The following is a 19,704-nucleotide window of genomic DNA, read 5'->3' as shown; positions in this document are numbered from 1 at the left end:
TAGCCTTTACCTGTAAAACACAGAAATAGTTCTCAACCATGCCAAACATACCTACATGCAGTTAGAAATGTGCACTCATACACACGGATAACATGCAAGTAACGGGGTTTGGCTTCATGTTTGCAAATTGCATTTTTTTTCCCTTCCCTCCCCTAAAATTCAACTGTTATAATGAAAGCCTTATTAGATTTTCTACTTATTATTAACCTGGAGACCCTCCAGCCTCCTCCCTACTCTCTTTCTTATTCGTTTTTAAACTTCTGACCCGATGCAATCTGCCTGCAGGGGCAAATACAGTTATCTCCTTCTAAATTAAAATTGTAACTCATTTGGTACAGTTTACACAAGGCCTCAGCTTTGACACATGCAATTACTATGAACATAGGAGGAACATGATTGCTGAGAGCCACCAGAAATAGAGTTTAATCAGAAAACATGGAGTTGTTCCAACAGATTTGTAATTTCACCACTTGCTATTCTTTTATGTTCCTGAGTGTTCAGATAATTAGATACACTATTTTTTGCTTCCCAAGAGGCCAGCAAAAGCAAAATTCCTTCTTTTACATTAACAAGATGAAATTATAATACACAAAATCTATAACTTTTCTGTTGAAATGACAAATTCATACAACATTAATTTTAGTACTTACAAAATGTTACAAATAATTTGTTCTGTAGTATCAGTGTGTATCACAAAATGTAGACTTAGGTGAATTAATCACCCATTCATATGGATTGCCCAGTCTATCAGCTTTTACTCACGTAAGAACCCCTAGGTAGCTCCCTTTGCCGATCTTGAAAGGCAGGGTTTTTTAAAAGGTCTTTAAAATATAAGGTTCATATTTTGTGCCACTGTTAGAGAAGGATCCTCTAGGGTAGTGGATCAGACTGCAGATCCATTAAAAAAATGGAGATGTTAGGAAGCAGATTCATAGCTCCCCCTGATCTCTGTGCCTCCAACTCTTCTCTAAAAAGGGGATTTTTAGTATATTTGATCCAGTTTAGTGAAACAAAGAGATGAATTAACAAAGAGACATCACTCAATGTAATTAGAAAGGAAATGCAGACTTCAACAATATGTTGCCTTGCATGATGGAACCACATTCTTTCAAGAATAGGGCTGTTCATGACTCAAATGCTTTTACAAATAAAGGCATCTGAGCAGTAAATATAAATGAATAGACAAGTGCAACATTGAAGGGTTTCGGGGTCCTTTTCCTGGGGTCTGAACACATTCATCTTAATTATACTTTAATATCAAGTTCCCCAGGCTGATGGATGGGCCTCTGGGAGGACTGTAGGTCAAGTAGGGAGTAAGGTTACAGAAAAGGGCTACAAAAAATACTTCAGGTAAAGAAAATGCATGGCTGATGATGTGCTCTGTAGTACAAATGTGGTCCTGCAGCTCTGGCTGTTTTTTCAAGAGGCCACCTGCTTTCTATTTCTCCTTTTATGTTAGCCATTAATTTTGCTGCCACAGGCACAATTCATACTTACAAGGTTGGAGGCTCAGACAAAAGCAGCTGCTGTTTCAAATAGCACTACTCCATTCCCAAGACAGCCAACTCAGCTGCAACAACATCAATGACGTGGATACACCAAATTCACCAAAAGATAGAGTTTCCCATGTTTAACACTCTCTTTTATGCTGCATACATAACAACATAACAGCAAAGCAAACCCATAAGGTTGGAAGGAAACAAACTGCAGATAAGGCAAGCTTATGGAAAGAAAGAGTCTGGAAGAGCAACATAGAAGCAAAGCAAAAAAAAACAAACCAAAACAAACAAACAAAAAACAAAACAAAAAAAAGATTTTACAAATATTGGTGATAGTTTTCAGCCTATCTCAAGCAAACATCTTGGTCTAGAAGCTTTCCTCGGTTATTGAAAACGTAACTTGTTTGATAGTAGCAGATACCCAATTTATAAAGAGATGGCAAAATAGAGAAATGTTGTATCATCCTGCTTGTTTAAGTGTGGGATGTCTGAGTCCACTGCAAAGGCAGATTTATTTTACTTGGCCCCAGGAACATGCTCTGAGCCATCAGCACACACTGCCTTTCTGGCCGCCTGTGCACCCCCAGCCCTCTTCCCAGGACCCCACGCTCAGCAGGCTCTGTGGGAGAAGGCAAAGCACCTCAGAGCTCTCTCAGGTCTTAAAGAGTTTCTGACCTGAGACAGCCCTGGGCAATCTGTGTTTTTTTGTTTAAAGCCCATTTGGTTCCATCTCAGCCCATTCTTAGTAAATCCTGCACCACACTTCCAAAGCTGAAAATGCAAGTAATGCAACTCAAAGCATCCCAATACTATCACAGGCAGAGCTCTTGAATTGCATTGATGTTAATACAAGGAGGCAGAAGCCTGTAGCCAGGAGCAGGATCAGAGAAGAAGAGAAAGGAGCAGTCTGCCTTACGTTGCAGATAAGAAAACACCCCTTGAATCAGCTGGAATTTAATCATGCCCTTGTGCACCAAGGAGAGTTAGAGCTTGGGAGCAGCTCTCCACTAATATGTGGGGACAGCAAGGGCTCATAGTGAGTGGTTTTGCAACATCCTGAATGGAAAAGAGACTGATTGTTCCTTGTCTTGTCCAGTACAGAAGCAAAAGCCAAAAAATTCATTTAGTAGCAGCCACGCTCAAAACAAACAAAAGGAAGTGGCTCACCACACAGCAGCAGGAGAGATGAGAAACTCCTCAACTCAGAGGCTGCAGCTTCAAGAAGTGTGATGGGCTTTTAACAGAGTCTGCAGGAGCATTTAAAAGGTCCTAAGTGTTGCAAAAGAGACCCCAGCAGATTCAAGAAACACCCTCAGCTGGGAAAGTTTCAAAATGGAAGTATTTTAAAGATTTGTTTTTATTGTTCCCAAGCCACAGGCTTTTGGACACTGTTGGAGACAGGATAATGGATTAGTTAGCCCATGATTTGTACCAGTCCAGCCACTCCTCTGCTCTTAAGGCTTATATGTTCTACCAGCTTCCAGTTAGCAGCAGCTGGGATATTTCCAGGGCTGCAGCTAAACTGCTGAGTTTGACAACCACATCAGGCTTATCCTCCAAAAGTATGCTTAATCCCATTTTTATATTAACCTGTTTCTGATCTCCATATTATGTTGCAACAATAATTCTAAACTCTGTTTAGAAACTGTGAACAAAGGCACTTCATCTTTGTTACTTTTAATAGGTCACTTGGCACCTTCATTGAAGTGCTCTACTAACAACATTATGAGAAAGCAGTAAAAATCAGGGGATATTTATCATATTCTTTACCATACATTCATACAGCTCTTTTCTAGCCTGAAGCAGTTCATCTACTTATTTGTATTTTATCCCTCAGTTCAAAATTATTCTCATAAAGTGTAAGAAAGTACATATTTTAAGAGGTAGCTTTGAGAGTTTAATGTCAAAATTTACTACACATAAAGCATAGGAATTAAAAGGATAACTGTTTATTTCTAGAGATAATTTTCAATTCCTATTATGGTCTTCTGTTGTGCTGATTTTTCATGGAATACAGACTCTACCCTTGTACCAGACTCTTCTGCACCCCTCTGTCACAGCTCAGATTATTTACAGGCACATAAGCTGACTCTGAGGCAACTGTGAGGACACTGAGTGCTGTAATGCGAACATGAAAGCACCAAATACTAAGTATAGCAATGGAGAATCCATAGCACTTAAAAAGAAAGGACTGTCTAAAGTGATATTATATTTTTATGATGGCCACGAAAATTGATAGTAACAGAACAGATAGACTAGAAACACTTTTGTAATACATTTGATTTGTGATATTAGATCTAAACCTCTCTCCTGTGCTTGTAGATAGAGACAAAAGCAAGTGTATATACTTCAAATGTAAAGACAAAATCTGTTGTCCAGGAAGAACAGGTTCATTTGTTGGACCAGCAGAGCTTTCCGCTAGATGGTGCTCCTAGCCTTGGGAAAGCCACAAAGAGGTTAATACCTGCTGCATTGCGAGGGGAGGAACAAGTTGTTTCATGAGCTGGTGAACCAACAAATGCAAAGTGGCATCTTACAGATCTCAATCCACATTCCTAGAGCCCCAGGCTGCAGTAATTTTGTCCTTTCCTCATGCCTGCTAAGTACTCACAAGCATATTTTCCATTTCATTCTCATGTTCCACTCTTCTCATCACAGAGACTGCCCCAGTCTTCACCCAAAAAAATTCACAAAGCCTGTAAAGATGCCTCTAAAACATTTTCTGCAAAGCAGGTTCGTGCAGAAACCCCATCTCCCAGAAAGATGCTTTAGGAAAAAATATCTGTATGCATATATTATGCAAGTTTATCTGATCATCTTCATTCTTACTGCTGTTCTTTTTATCTCCTTGGCTATTTCATAACAGTTACCATCTTCTTCATTTTTGACAGCTAAAAAAAGAAAATAAAGTCCTAAATAATGCTCTTGACAGACACTCACTTTCGCTATGCCATTGGCAGATATCGCAGTATAGATCCTCTGGCCCACCAAGAGGCATTAATTCCTTTTAACTTGGGCAGCACTTACTGATACCTCCTCCTGTACACTCTTCCATCTGGTGGCAGAGCAGCTTTTTCATCAGCTCCCTCAGAAGAGCAACATATGTAAAAGGATGTTGAAATACTGGAGACATTTCAGAGATGAGTTGCTGAAATAATCAAAGATAGGAAAAAACTATCTCCCAGTGAGAGATTCAAAAAGTTCAAATCTGTCCGCTTTAAAAGTGTTAAAGTACAATCACTTCCCAAGATAGGAAAAGAAAGTTAAGAATTAGTACAGAACCAAAAATACAGACATAGTTCAGTCCAAGTTAGCAGTGGTGTGCAGCAGAGTTGGGTTCATGTGCTTTGTAAGACGGAAGAAGCTAAAACTGAGCAGACTATGAAGTCTTCCCGAAGACAGTTGTGGGTTGTGGTTGGTTTTGGTTTTTATTTGTTTGCTTGGCTTTTTTTCTCCTTGCAAGAACTGTCTGTCTTTGGATCAAAACAGTTTCCCCTGGTCTCTGGTGGGTGGAACAGCCTAGCAGCTGACAGCACCATCACAATTTTTGTGTCAGAACTGTACTGTCACAGTCCACTAAAGTGAGATTTCTCTTCAAGATGTAAGATTTTCCTGTGATATCTGGAAGATCCCCATTTACAATTGCTGTCACTGGAACACCGCTGATAAACTAGCTGCTGTGACAGTAGCCCACACTGCCACCATGAAGGAGCAGTCCATAGCACTGCAATGCATTTGGAAAGACCACATGGTCATGTGAGCTGCTGGTGAGATTCATGTATCCAATATACTGAGTACACTCATGGAAAGAATATTTCTCTGTTGTTTGATAGAGTTACAGAGAAGTCTAGTTACAGTAAGACTGGTTTATCACTCTTAATAGAGAAGGACAGTTTGTTTTCCTCTGTAGGCTTCAAACCCCTTTAATAATTACATTGCTAGAAGAGAGGAATGGCTGACCATGGCCCTAGGCTGACCAACAGGGAAATCCGTACTGACAGTCAAATGAGAAATATGAGGCTGAGTCTGACAGATCCATTTAACCTATCCTGGGTGAGCAAGACATAGAGAAGAAACAGAGAGACAAAGCTGCTGGAAGTTTGAACTGCAGTGTCCCTTCTATAAAACTCTGTGACTGATGGGGGAAGCTCACTTTGCCTTACCATGTAGAGCCATGTTACAGACTATACACTTCTGCACCTAGTAATGATTCCTTATAGGGAATCACCATGGACATTGAGTGCTCAGAACACTACCCAAAATAAAAATAGCTACACATCCTCTCCCAGATATATGGCACTCACTACTGAGTATCTCCTGCTTTGCCTGTCTTTTCCCCTACCCCAAGCCCCAGTGCTACCTTGTAGAGCATCTGGTAGAGGAAGGAGAAGTGATAGCAGTGGTCAGAGTGCTCCCGATATCCTTTCCAGCACATGTCCCTCACAGAAACAGCTAGGCTGCATTCTCCTGTCCAACAGAACAGAAGAAGTATTGAAAACACTGTTAGAGTGGTGTATTTCTGGTTGCTGAGATGGCAATAAAACACCTTGCATTGTGGCAAACAGGGGTGTCGTATGTTCACCTCTTTTCAAAGGGATTTTGAGACAACTTTGGTGTCTATTCCAGAGCAGAAGTCCTTGGACTCATTCCATTACTTACAAAGGCATCAGGCTCTCTGATGTGCCCTTTTCCACCAGACATACACTTGTTGGATTGATTGACCCTGGTTTGAAGAGCCTGTGATGAAAATATGACGTAGGCCTACCATGTTTTCCTGAAGCTGAAAGTGCTCTCAAGGGCCTCTCAAGGCAGCCTCCCTCCATGACGACCAAGTCAATGTAGGTGGGTCTGCAGCCTCCTGGATGACTGCTGCCAGCTAACTGGAACTGGCAGTTACTTGAAACCCATCAAAGAAGGACATATATGGACTGTGCTATCCTTTCTCCAATCTCCTCCTTTAAGAGTTTCCATATGCAGATATAGAATTCAGTTCCTTCATTCATTGCTAAAGAATAATGCTGCCCCATTTTAAATGGTAATGGATGAAAAACAGTTTTGATTTAGTTATCAAAAGCTGCACACTCCATGACTAAAGATTAAACATGGCTGAATACAAAGACTGGCTACAAAAATTTACCAATAAATAAATGCCTACTGTACAATTTGTCAAAATTGTACTTACTGCAAAATTCAGGGAAGCTGACCCTGTTCGGATTCTTTTCTATAAGGAAAGAGCCTTGAGCAGCAGTCTTCAGTGAAGAAGAGTAATATGCCAGTGTAACAGAGGTTTGGGGATTCCACAGAAGAGCACAAGACATTGTGGGTTAATTGACCTGTATCTTTTGAAAGGAGACATGAAATTATAGTTTTTGTATGTGGTCTGTGGCAACAAATTACCTGCATGCAACCAGTTCCTACACAGTAAATGATGTGAGACCAAGGACTGAAAGCATGGTGTATGCATCTGTGTGCAGGAATATATAGGAATTATTAAATATATATATAAACTATTAAATAAATTATTAAAATTATTAAAATTATTAAATTATTAAAATTATTATTATTATTACTACTACTACATTTCTGTTGAGTATCTTTTTATAAATATGATGCAATTGCAAAGCTTCAAGCTTCTGCTGAGGTGAGCAGGAGGATATTGAGCTATATTTCTTGCAAGTCATAGAATAAGCCAATAACTAAAAATTTGACATTCATCACAAGGGAGAGAGCCAAGCTAAGAGGGTGCCCATGGACTGTGGACTCTGGCATGGTTCAGTTTTGAAAAGCAGTATAAAAGATTCTCTTCATCATGTCAGACATCAGAAGACAGTGAGTTAATGGTTCAAAAGAGACACAAGTAGGGGCATAAGCTTCTCTCAAGATTTCTGAAAAATCCCAAATAGTAGTTAAAAAGGAGGAGAAAAAATGCTTTACATGATAGCAGCAGTGTATCTGAACAAAAAGATGTTTTCTGAGAAACCTCCTTTTAAGTCATTGCCATTCCCTGACTTTCACAAACACTTTGTGTGACAAAAACAGTCTCACACATGCTACAGTTAGTGAACTTGAGATTTTTAGGGCAGATGAGCCTTGAAACATATTTCAGCTTGGCTACCTGTCACACTTTGCCTTTTATCTCTGATACTGCAACCATTGCCCAAGTCCCTGGCCACTGGTAGATTTTCTGTGCAGTTCATTAGTTTAACTCACTAGTCAGAGAGGTGAAGTCCATCACTTCTGGAGCAATGGCCATTCAGGCAGAACACCACAGGACCACCTAAAATGATCTCTATAATTTCTGCCCCCAAACACCAGACAGCAACTTTTGCATGAATTTCTAATTCCATTAAGAAAGACTGAAAATATTTACTACAACAGCTAATGTGAGAAACGTAAGCATCTGAAAGGAAACCTTTGAATGTTTAATTATTTTTTTCACTAGCCTTTTCCCAGATCTGCTCTTCTCCAAATTCATTTCAATCTGGATGCTTTTAGCTTTTTTCCAGTCACTGGATCTTGTTATGATATTGTTTTCTGCAGGGTTAGAGTCATCTACCATTGGCAATCTCCTTAAGTGCCTGTAATTATGAATCCTACAGATACATTAGACTCCAATTTTCTCACCAGCCAGGTTTTGTTTTTTTTTCCAGACCACAGAATATTCTTTTGTTTTCTGGCTGAAATCTCACTTAAACACTAGCATCATTTATGAAGCTGTGATCCTCTGGTAGCAATCTCACTCACGCTGCAAAGGACTGTCCCATGCTCAATCCAAACAGGAGAGCCATGTCAATACGTGCTTGTGACATGAGCTGGAGCCTGAACGTTGTGTAGGCAGGATCAGCTGATTCTGGGCTGTTGATCTCCGTGCCCTCTTAATAAATTCACCATCTCTGAATACTGTTTCCCTTCTCTCTGGCTCACTGTAATGCGAGCCAGAGAATTACAGCACGTGAATCAAAGGATACAGATAGGGCTGCTCTGCTGAGTGGCTACAGCCACCATGCAGGCAATGCAACTACCTCTGCCTCCTGGGGACAGCGGGTGAGGAGCTCTGTATTAGCAAGGCACAGGGGCAATAATCTTCCCTGCTCCCTTTGCAAATCCTCTGCTGGCTGACCTGTGATTACTGGTGGTTGTGGGTGGAGTTGCCTGAAGTCACACAGAAGAGCTTAAAGCTCGTGTAAGACATTTTGTTTAACAGGGGCTGCTCTGTGGACCATCACTATGACTATTTTTCTCTGCCACTTAGTAGATTTTCTAAGATCTATCCATCCCTACCAAAGTTCTGTCTGATCCAGCCAGCAATAGCACACTAATAATGAATCAAAAGTCACTAGCAGGGAGCTCCTGCAAACTGAAAACTGGACACTTAGTGCCATCTTTTTCCACTTTACACAACAGACATTAAGAAATCAATTACCTTTTGGCAAAAGCCAATGAAAAGCGTTAAAATCTAATCTCTACAAGATTAGTACAGAACAGGACTGTGCAATTTACAACTGAATCATTTCAAGTGACTATTACTGCTTGACAGGGTTTAAAACTTTCACATCAAATTAATGCACTCTGTATAGCCAACCTTACTGTTCGTCATCATGGCTCACTGTTGTAAAATATTTCTTTTGAAATGTTACTAACACAAAATAATCTATTCAAAGAACCATCTTTTTATTGGCAAGATGATCTTGACTTTAAGAAAAGCTGCAGAAAATTTAGGTACAATCAGTCATATTAACTAACCACTCTGTTCTCCAGCACCAAGCAATTGTTCATAGCATGAAGAACAGCTAAGTAACTCTGAGCTCATAGAAGAGCCTATCTAAATTTAACTGCTGTATCATGGTAATGAGAGATAAAATGCCCTGTATCCACAAACAGATGGTGCTAGCCCACATTAATAAACTCACTGGAGAACTTAATATGCTTAGATTTAGATAGGTTATTCCACTGGATGACGCAGTCCATGACGCATCCTGAAGCAATGTATCTGTATTTGGCAGTTTTCATCATCTGACTTGGTTCTCCTGGCTACACCGTCTGCTGCCCCTGTGTCCTGTCCTGCCTCTGGGCTATCCTGACTTGCAGACATACAGGTGCAGCCCTTTGCGGTTCTTACCTGTGGAAGCCAAAAACACTCCCTGTGGCACAGCCATATTTTGTATTTTCACACAATCCCTGGATTTTACTGACCCCACGGAAGAGCTGTGCATCCATCAGTATTTGGAGAGCAGTTAGTGTAGCCCTGCTCTTCCCAGGAACATCCACACACACACACTTCTTTCCCCAGCAGAGGGAGGGGAGTATACAGGTATGAAAGATATGGATGCCTGCTTCTGCCTTGCCCTGCTCCATCTGAGGGCTGCAGCTGCCAGGGAGCTGGCAAGGGCAGGGGCATGAGCTGGGCATAAGGCTGCTGGCACCACTGTGACTCCCATATGGGCTTCTTATGGCTTCAGGCTGTGATTTTGCCTCCCTAAAATCCAAGGCAACAGATAGAATCTGGACATTTTTGCCCAGGGATCTTTTGGCAGCTCATCCTTTCTGCACTTCCAAAAGCATAAAATGTTTGTATATTATGCTTTGCATATTTAGCCAGTGTTATTAGCTTATAGTAAATAAATATTTCAAACATACTAAGTATCATACTATTTCAGAAAAATTAAATTAAGAATTCATGTGATTGGAAAACAGTATTGATACAATTGGATCATGGTATTATTTTCATGAAGGCTTCTGGTGGTATCATTTATATTAATTTGATTCATCTTATCAGCAATCTCTATTACTATTTGTGATGTGAATAATGAACAAAGCTTCCAAAAATAAATCTTTGGACACTATTTTCCTCCTCTTCTGAATAGTGTTAATGCAGCACTCCTTAAATAAAGGTTGCCTAATACAAAACTTCTGTAAATAAGTACAGTAACTTAGAAATGAGAAATCATAGGAAGTGGGTGGAAGAGAACAAGTGCAAACTACAGTTCAAAAGTGTTGGAATTTAAAAGGTATTTTCATAAGATATTGCAATATTTGCCCAAAGACACAAGTGGAGTATTCAGAAAACTTTAAATGTTCTTATCTACTTTGTACAATGTGACCTGGAAGACAGGAAGCATTTACTCTGTGGCGTAACTTGCAGAAATTATCATGACAGTCATGGAGCTTTAGCTGCTATACACCTGGGCATGGGATTTACATGGGGGCAGAGAGAGACTCCTTCTTTTGAGCACAAGTGCATCTGTAGAATTTGGTGAGCGTGTATAGTCTACTTGCAAATGACAGATGTACCAGAGAAGGCACAGATAAGTCAAGGATTTCACTCCCTACCTTCCAAGATTATCTTATATCAGGGGCATACTTTTTCATTTCCTGAGTATTGCACTTTCCTGACAGAACTAGAAACATAAAATGTTTTTAGCCAAGACATTCAGAGAGGGAAGAGGGAGAAGGTATATGAACATGAGAAAGAAATGAACACATATATACAGGGCTACAATTATAGTGAAGCACTGAAAATATCTGCTACTTTATTTTGTACCTAGCTCCCTTCATCTGGGCTCTGTTTTCAACTTCCTACACCTTGTGCGTGTAGCTATTTACAAGGATGCGGTTTTCCAAGTAGGAACTGAGAGTTCAGTCTAGATCTAAACCATCCCTAAGAACCATATATTTTGAAATGTCTCTGAGATATTATTAGAACAAGTATGGACTCCTGTTTCTGTGTTTCAGTTTTAAAAAAATAAGAGAGAAATAAAATACATGGGACAAACTGGGATACTATTGATCAACTGATCAAGTATGAGGCAGATCTCAAATTGCACAGCAATTTGTTTCACAATCTTAAATCAGCCTTTGAGTGAGGTGAGCAAGACTCCTGCTGACCTAAATTTCTTTTCCTCTATGGGGAAAGGATGGAACCAGCACACACTGCACCTTAAATTCCCTCACTCTCATAAAGCTGGGTATTTCCAGTAGGGTTTGTGCACCAAGTGTGGAGAACTCAGCACCTGGCAGAGTCTGCTCCTGCCCCACTACTGAGAGGCCATCATTGGGGGGATCTAAAGAGTTTCTTTGCTGAAGCCAAGATCATATGTGAACAATAATACTGTGAATCCTGAGGTAAAACGTAAGTATTAAGAGAACAATTATTTCTTGAAAATTCTGAATTATGTTAAGCTATGTTTCCTAATAATTTCTGAATGAGGAAGGTCTTTTTCTTTTCTTTAACTAACAAAGCAAGAAACTACTCTTCTTCCCATAGACCCGCCACTACCTCCAGCCATTCCTTCTCTGATTCAAGAAAGTGAGGTGGATTCTGTGTTTCTTCACAAATCAGAAGAAAAATGTTCATGCATTTTCATTGCAAGAATTTGTACTACTTCTAGTAATTCAACATTAATTTTTCCCCTTCACAAAACACTTTTTTTTTCAAATATTTTTAAAACATTTCATAGTTTAAACATAAAATAGATTTATGATGAAAGCCATAAGGAAAAAAAATAAGCAAGAGAAAGAAAAACACCCCTACAGAACATGTGAAATCAACTGTAGAAAAATTGTTTTAAGGGTGGAAGTGTACAAGAATCATGCTTGAATAGGTATCAGCTGATTCTACCAAATAGCCATCAAGGTTCAAGGACCATCATAAAAATCAAAGCAAGGACTTTTTCCTAGGCAATAATTTTTTTTTTAATTTTGAAATAAAGTTCATGGCTGCGGTCAATATATTTGCTTTTTATGAACACTTCTTTGATTTATTTTTGAGAAAACCACTTCAGTTTAGCTGTCAAATATTGAATACTCCTTTTCCTACTTCAAGGTTCACAGAAGCAGATTTCATAATATTTGTATGCTTTTTATGCATGAGTCCTCTTATTTATACAGCTCCCTATAAATCATATAAATAAATGACAGAAAGGACCAATTAGAGCTTTTTAAGGGTGGAATGGCTCTTCGATGGTTGTGCAGTCTCATTTTAGTGGTTTCAGGTTCCACAGTTTCCCTGAGGAGATTATTTGAGAGCTTACTGCAATTTGTTCTCACGATAGTCAGCTTCAACATTTCCTTTTCCAATTGCATCACAATACACTTACATCCAACATAATGTATCACACCTCTTATGCTGCAAGGTAGATTCCATAAATCCTGCAATAAATTCATCACCTCTCCTTATGTCCTCATAAGCCTGCATTAGCTGAGTTATGTAGCACATGCCAGCCTTGAAAGCAACATCACAGTTATGCCTCTTTAGTGATTTGCACAAAAAAGCAGAAATCAAACTGCAATACTACAGATATACTTTATTCAAACGCCAAATTAATTCACAAAAATTATCCATTTTTTTAATATAATTCTATGGTTCTGTGCATTGTAAGTATAAAATACTGCCCCTTTTTTGTGCGTGCTTGTAGAGTGTTAAGCCCATCTTCCTGGGGTCATATAATAAAATTCCAGGAGCAAGTTTTTTATCGTGTGTCTCTGGAAGGATTCAAATAAATTTTCCAGTTCACTACAAAGTAAGCAGTACTGTTGTGTGTGGCTGACTCTGCCCTGCCATGTAGGCTGGTCCCTTCACCCCTCTCTTTATCACATGCCAAACTCATTTGCTTCCAGATTCCTAGCCTGCCTTTCCCATTCAAGTCCTGCCATGGGATTGCCCCTGTTCCGGGGCTCATGCTCCGTTCCTTCACTGCTCAGATTTTATTACACAAGAAACAGGGCTTACATTCATCTTTTTACCATTTGAGATTAAAGGCACTACGGAGATAGGGAAACACATTCCTGCAAGTTTAAGACTGCTAGGCTGTACAATTCTTAAGTTATTTGTCTTCAGTTATACTGATTACAGCAGAATTTTGAAGAATACAAATGAGAACCAGAAACCAGGAAAGCACCCTTTAACATCCTAGTAGTTTCACGTATGTATGTATTCCATGAATTGTAATTTGATAACCATCTCCTAGCTTGTTTTAGAGGCTATATTATCCCACTGAACAAATGAGTTCTATAAAACTACAAAGTCTCCTGGAAACTCTGTCAGGTGTTAATGTGCTAGTCAGAAAATAATTGACTAAACCCATGGAAGCAGTAATAAAAAGTTAGAATACTGCTCATTCACTCAGTAATACAGAACAAGTGCTCTAATAGCAAAGGTTTAAGAGCCAAAGGACCAGGCAAGTGCCTAATCCTTTGTTAAGTTTTATAACTGAGGAAGACACTACAAATACCAAAAGCTCTGGTGCGAATAATAATAATAATAATAATAATAATAATAATAATAATAATAATAATAATAGAAGCTGGCTTTAGAAAAGAAATAAAACACAACCAGCAGAAATAAAGAAGAAGAAATAAAGAAGCCTAATTATATCTCCGAGCTGAACCCGTTCCAACACCCTCATTGTATCTTGAGTCCTACACCCCTACACCCAACAGAAAGGGAAGGAGGGTGTGTGCTGGAGCGCTCGGATGGACCATGTGCGGGGCAGCCAGGGGCCACCACTTCCTCGTTGCTGACCAGCTTTTGCTGGCTGAAGAGCCTGAAAGATCCCTGAGGGAAGCTGCAATGAACTCCCTGGCTACGTGGCATGCGGGCCCTGTTAGAGAGAGTCTCTCCTTCATTCCGCAAAAAATCTGTCATTCATTACTGAAATCAGCCCCGTATGGCTGAACCAGCGACCGGCTTGAAGTCACCGGAGAGGGAAAAAAGGTGAGGGCAGCCAAATTGCTTGGAATGCAGCTAAAATACTTCAGAGAGTTTAAGGTCAAAAGGGATCACCGGATCACATACTCTGACCACAGGCCAGTAAGTCTTACTACCAATCCCAAACTGAGCCAAGGAGCTTGTTTTTGATTAAAACCACTACATTTGCATTACATTACCTCAGCTTCTGACCACTGATTCTTTTTTGTTGTTGTTCTCTTTTACCATTTTAAAAAGCTTTAGCACAATGACCTTGCAGATCTTTTTGACAAACTGATAATGGGTTCAGAACATATCATTATAAGAGACTTCCTCCAGTACTGTAATGCTCTGGCAGGTCTTTCCTGCACCACTTGATCTTTAATGTCAAGAGCCCACACACCTTGTTCTATCAGTTCCCATTAATACACGCTGGAATGCTGGTAGTACATCCAACAGTCACACTGGACACATCGTACCTTATCCAAAACAGTTTGCTTGACATGATTTTTAGACAACGTTTTCTAAGACATAAGCTCTCATTCCAGAGGCATGGTTTGTATTCCTGGAAAATTTGGCACTAAATTCGGCCTGCACATTTGGCTGTTTGAAAGTGTTAATTTTATTAAGCAGTCCAGATGACATTACAGTTGCTCTCACAGTAGTTTACTAAGTTACTACCATTTAGCACATCCACAGATTTCATTAACAGTGAGTTGATCTTGGATCTCTGGTAAAAATGTTGAAAATGCTGAGCCTGCAGAAACTTGCACACCTCAAAACCATGAAGACTAGCCTCTGAAAACTCTTCTGATCTTTCAGAAGTTCAAAAATATTTCTCTATTTAACACATTGACTGTTCAACAGCATTAGCCATTAGAAGTACATATGGTATTAACCAAAGGACTCAGAGACCGTTTTGCAGTTTACTAGATTAAAAACAGAAGCCATGATGTTTCTGCAATTACTTTACCTGTGTTACTGAATAAGGCTATCAGAATTGTTTTATAAGTAGAGGTGACTGACACTAAGGATATCTTACTTATCGCTTTATCAAACCTCTTTTGTTTCTTTTTCTACTATTTTGCCTGTGGTTTATGATAAAACAGTAAAGAACAAGTCAAAAGACAAGCTTGGTTCTTTTGAAAATGGACAGAACACGAATGATTTTCTCCACTTCTTAGTAACATACTTTTCATTTTAAGATTTATAAAACCCCAAACTTAGCTACTTCCTCAGCAAATTCTGTCAAGATCCCCCAGTGCAAATTAGCCAGACTTCATTAAAAACTGTCTAGATTTGCTTGGAACAGAGCTTTCCCCACGGACCTCACCAATTCCAGACACGCGATGCCAGCACAACACCTGGCTTCTCCCAGGTACCGTGGCGGTGCTCATCCAGCACCACCGACGCGCGCTCCGCTACAGCTGCGGCACCTCAGACCCATCTCCAGCCCGGAGCGACTCCCCTCGCTCGTTCCCCTTTTCCTCTAAATTCCCGTCCGCTGCCGAACGCCCAGCGGAACCCCCGTTCGGGGGTTCGACCGAGGTGCCAGCACCTGCGCTGCGATGTCGGCAGCTCCTCCGCGGTCGCCTCCGCCACAATCCCCCTCCCGCCGCGGGGGATGCGGCGCCGGCGCAGCCCCTCAGGCGCGGGCGGGCGGCGCCCCTCACGCCGCCGGGCGGGGCCGCGCTCCCGACATGCCCGAGGGGGACGCTCCGAGGGTGGGTAGGTGGGCGGAGGGAAGGAGGGCGGGAGGGTGCGCGCCCACCCCGCCGCCGCCGGCGCTTCCCATTCCCAGGCGCTTCCCATTCCCACCCGACGCGGAAACCGGCGCGCAGCCGAGCCGCTGTAGCCGGCGCGCAGGGCGCATGCGCGGGCAGCCGGGAGGGCGGGGGCCGGCGTTCAGCGGGGAGCGCTCCGGCCGCCGGTGCCGCCCGCACTCCGCGCTCCCGCCCGGCGCCGCCGCTGCCCGGGACCGGCGGCCGCCGCCGCGCAGAGCCCGCGCTCTCTCCCGCGCCGCGTCCTCCCGTTGTCCTGCCCCGCCATGAAGTTGAGCAGCCGCGGCCGGGGATGCTGCGCGGGCGGCAGCCGGGAGCGCGGGCCGCCGCCGCGGAGCCCCTTCGTGCACCAGCTGCGCTTCAGCCCCCTGGAGAAAGCCAAGGTAGGGGCGTGCGGCCGCCGGGCCGCCCTGCCTCGTCGCCGCCGCCTCCTTCCGCGCGTCCCCCGCGGCGCACCGGCTGCCGGGCCGCGTCCTGCGGCGGGCGGGGGCTCCGCGCCGGCGGTGCTTTGTGAGCCGGCGGAGCCGGGCAGCGGTGCCGGGCGTGTGCGAGGCGGCTGCCGGGGGCGGCCGTGCCCGGGCCGGGCGGGAGGGAGAGAGGCTGGGGGCGGCCGTGATGCTGTAGTGCAGGGCGTGCGCCTCAACTTGTGCTCCGATGCCTTCTTCAAAGGAAAAAAGAAAAAAAAAAAAGCTGTTGGTGTTTGTTTGTTTGTTTTGGGGGTCTTTTTATGGGTTTTCTTGGCGTTTTGGGATTTGGGAGTTTTTTTCGGTTTTTTCTGGGTTTTGGGGTTTTTTTGTTTTTTTGTTTTTTTGGTTTTTTTTTGTTTTTGTTTTTTTTTTTTTAATGGGGGACGGGGGAGCAGCCCTGCGGAGCCGCTCTTTTTTAGCATCAAGTTAAGGTAGGTATTAACCTGGGCCGAGACATCCCGGTGCGGCTGGAGTTCTGCCCCTGGATAAACAGTCCCTGCGGCGTAATTTAGGTATTGTATTGTGCAGGTAGCGGTGAGACTACAGGAGGCGGTATTAAAATGCAAATTAGCAGTTGCGTGGCTTTTTATATTTCGTTGTTTGGTTTTAGTGGGTTTTTTTCTCCCCCTCTGTGGCTCTCCCTTGCCTCGCACGGTGAGCATTTAGTGGTTGGGTATTCAGAGGGCATGGCCCCTGTCTTAGGCTTTCGGTAAGATCTGGGTCACTAGCTGGAGGAAGAAATACCGTCAGAGGCTCACCTAACGAGGGGCTGGCCATTTCTGCCACTTCCATCACAGTAATACTTCATAAAGCTGTTGTTTTGGGTGCCTGACAGCCTTCAGTACCTGTTAACATTGGAAATTATGATTCACTAATATTAAACCTCTTGGGTCAAGGCGCTTTAGAACCAGCTTTGATTTGCATTCAAATGAAGTTCGTTGTTCACTGTCCTGTTGCTGCCCAGATGCCTAACACAAGATATGTATGGCCTGACTCAAAAAACATCAGAATGTGCCTCATGTTACTTATCGGGCAGCCCAGGAATTTATAGTACACTCAAGTAGAAAAGGTTTTCAGTTTTAGAAAGTTGCCCGGTATGTATTCAGTGGTTGCTCTTAAATTGTTGCTTGAACTGGAAAAGGGAGAAAAAGGTTTGTGTCATCTACTTCATTTAGTTTTTATCTAGAGCTTCCTCAATAAATTGCATAGTTGTAAAGATTTCCTTTCCTTTCCAAACTATACTTTGTTCTTGAAGTCATGATTAATGCAGTTAATGAGGTAGAAGTCTTTCAGGGAGCAGAGAGAAGCAAAGATAGCATATGTTCATAGGGACTAGGATTGTCTCCAGTTATGACAACTAATGTTGCTTTCTACTTGGTTATTTATAAAAAAAAATTAAAATACTGCTGGGAGAGGAGAACAGACTCTGTTTGACAGTTTTTGCAGTATTGAGTCTCATAGGAGCTACTAGCATTGCTGATCTGATCTTAGTCCTGACAGACCCTGCGGTGCTTTGTCAGGGAGGTGACTGGTTGTAGAACACACCTGCTTTCTGCGTAGGCTGCCCTGTTCGTAGGTATGAGATGTGAGCTTTGCCAGTGGATTTCAAGGATTTGTTGTTTCCAGTGAAGATGAGATGTGTTTAAACCGCTGTAGTTTGTCACAGTGGACAGGCCAAAGGAGCAGCCTCCTCCCAGACTGTGTCTCACTTGCTTTATAAGTAAGCAGTCTTTCACTGTTATACAGCAGCACAGAGTTTTTTAACCCAACCTTCCTTCAGTCTTACTGTTGCCGTTTTATGCAGGAAGAAGCCCATAAGCTGGTGTACAGAATTATGGTAGATTTTTTTCTTTGCTTTAGTCGTGCTTTTCCAGCCTCTTCACTGATTAAAAGTTGTGCTTGAGACAGAAGCTGTTAAAGCAGAGCTGTGGAACTGCTCCACTTGAGAAGAAATGCTCCCCAGGTGAATTACAGAAGTGTGCATTCTCCTCTGAACAGCCTTGGAGAGCTGCGGAGCGCTCGGTGTGAACTATTGCAGCTGAACTCACTTCCTGTTCAGCTGTGGGCATGCATTGTGTCACAGGCTGTTCTGTCTGTTCTGTGAATCTAACAGGGCTTTCTGGGATTGCACAGGCTATCGAGGAAGGTTAGGAATGTAGCTACAAGAAGTAGGGAGCCCAGGGGACTGGGACACAAGACTGCTTTGTCCGATGGTCTGTTGCTGATGGTCTGCCAGATAGCCCCATTATCTTCACTACAACCTCCTGCTGTATTCTGCAAGAGGTTAGATTAGCTTTTTTATTCATTAATGCAGCTCAGAAGTAGATGCTTTTTAGCATGTTTCAGCCCAATACTGTTGGAGTGAAAGAAAGGTAGAAAGTGAGAGGGTGAAACAACCACGAGGAGAAAGAGCAACAGTACAGAGAAATCCTTTTGACCGCCAAGGAACTGTTCAAGTCATCTTTCATTGACTTTATAAAAACTGGGAGATTACAAGAGCGTAAAAGCATTAAGACTGTTTCAGAACAGAGTCTCATCAGTAGAAATTATGGCTATTTTACTGTGATCTGAGGGTGACAGTAGGGGTCATTCTTGAAGCTACCTTTTATTTCAGTACTGTAATAAAAATATTCTTTCTGTGAGAAAGACAGACATAATTTTATTAATCACGAATTTTGTTCATGCTAACATCTTCTGGGCTCTTGTCATGTAAGTCCCAGCTCTTGATTCTTGTTACCACTGCAGAGCAGGCAAAAGCATTACTGGAGCTGTCAGTAAGCATCTGTAGCTTTTTTCCCTGCTACTTCAAAACACAATACAATGCCATTTTCCTTTCTTCCAGTGTTTCTGGCCCTTTTATTTCACCAGTGCTGGTGTTCATGTGGTGCCTTGGTGAGCTGATTTGGCTCATTAAACCAGCATATCATTGTGTTTTTGTGTTGTGATTATTTTCTTTTGCTGGCATGGCAGTGTTTTTTCTCACTAATGAGCTATATTGGCTCATTGGTAGCTCACATAAGTGCTAGAGCTGACTCAGGGGGAGGATTGAGGAGAGAGTGAACAGGACCACTCTTTCACAGCAGTGATCTGTTAGATTGGCTTAGCTGCACAGGAAAATTTATCCTGCTGTATTTATCTCCATGGATGTGTCTGCTGGGGAAGTAGCAGAGTGGGGAAGTGGGTAGTGAGAGAATCGTTGAGGGATTAATTCCTAGCTCCTGCACTGCCATCTTTGGTGAGTTGAGCTATAGGGGTGATAATAGTAAGGAAGT

General features: G+C 42.1%; 1 protein-coding gene across 1 annotated transcript in view; it reads left to right on the top strand.

The window, feature by feature from the left end:
• The first annotated feature begins 16,063 nt into the window (after positions 1-16,063).
• The window catches only part of LPCAT1 (lysophosphatidylcholine acyltransferase 1), a 66,822-nt gene continuing 63,181 nt past the window's right edge, over positions 16,064-19,704 (top strand). Inside the window, exon 1 of the mRNA XM_038164861.1 lies at positions 16,064-16,348. Within this exon, the coding sequence (XP_038020789.1) occupies positions 16,232-16,348 (117 nt within the window). The 5' untranslated portion in view covers positions 16,064-16,231. The remainder of the gene's footprint in view (positions 16,349-19,704) is intronic.

The sequence above is a fragment of the Motacilla alba genome, chromosome 2 (assembly GCF_015832195.1).
Source record: "Motacilla alba alba isolate MOTALB_02 chromosome 2, Motacilla_alba_V1.0_pri, whole genome shotgun sequence".
Classification (NCBI taxonomy): Eukaryota; Metazoa; Chordata; class Aves; order Passeriformes; family Motacillidae; genus Motacilla; species Motacilla alba.
Note: the sequence above shows the minus strand (reverse complement) of the source record. Positions and strands in the feature narration are given on the sequence as shown.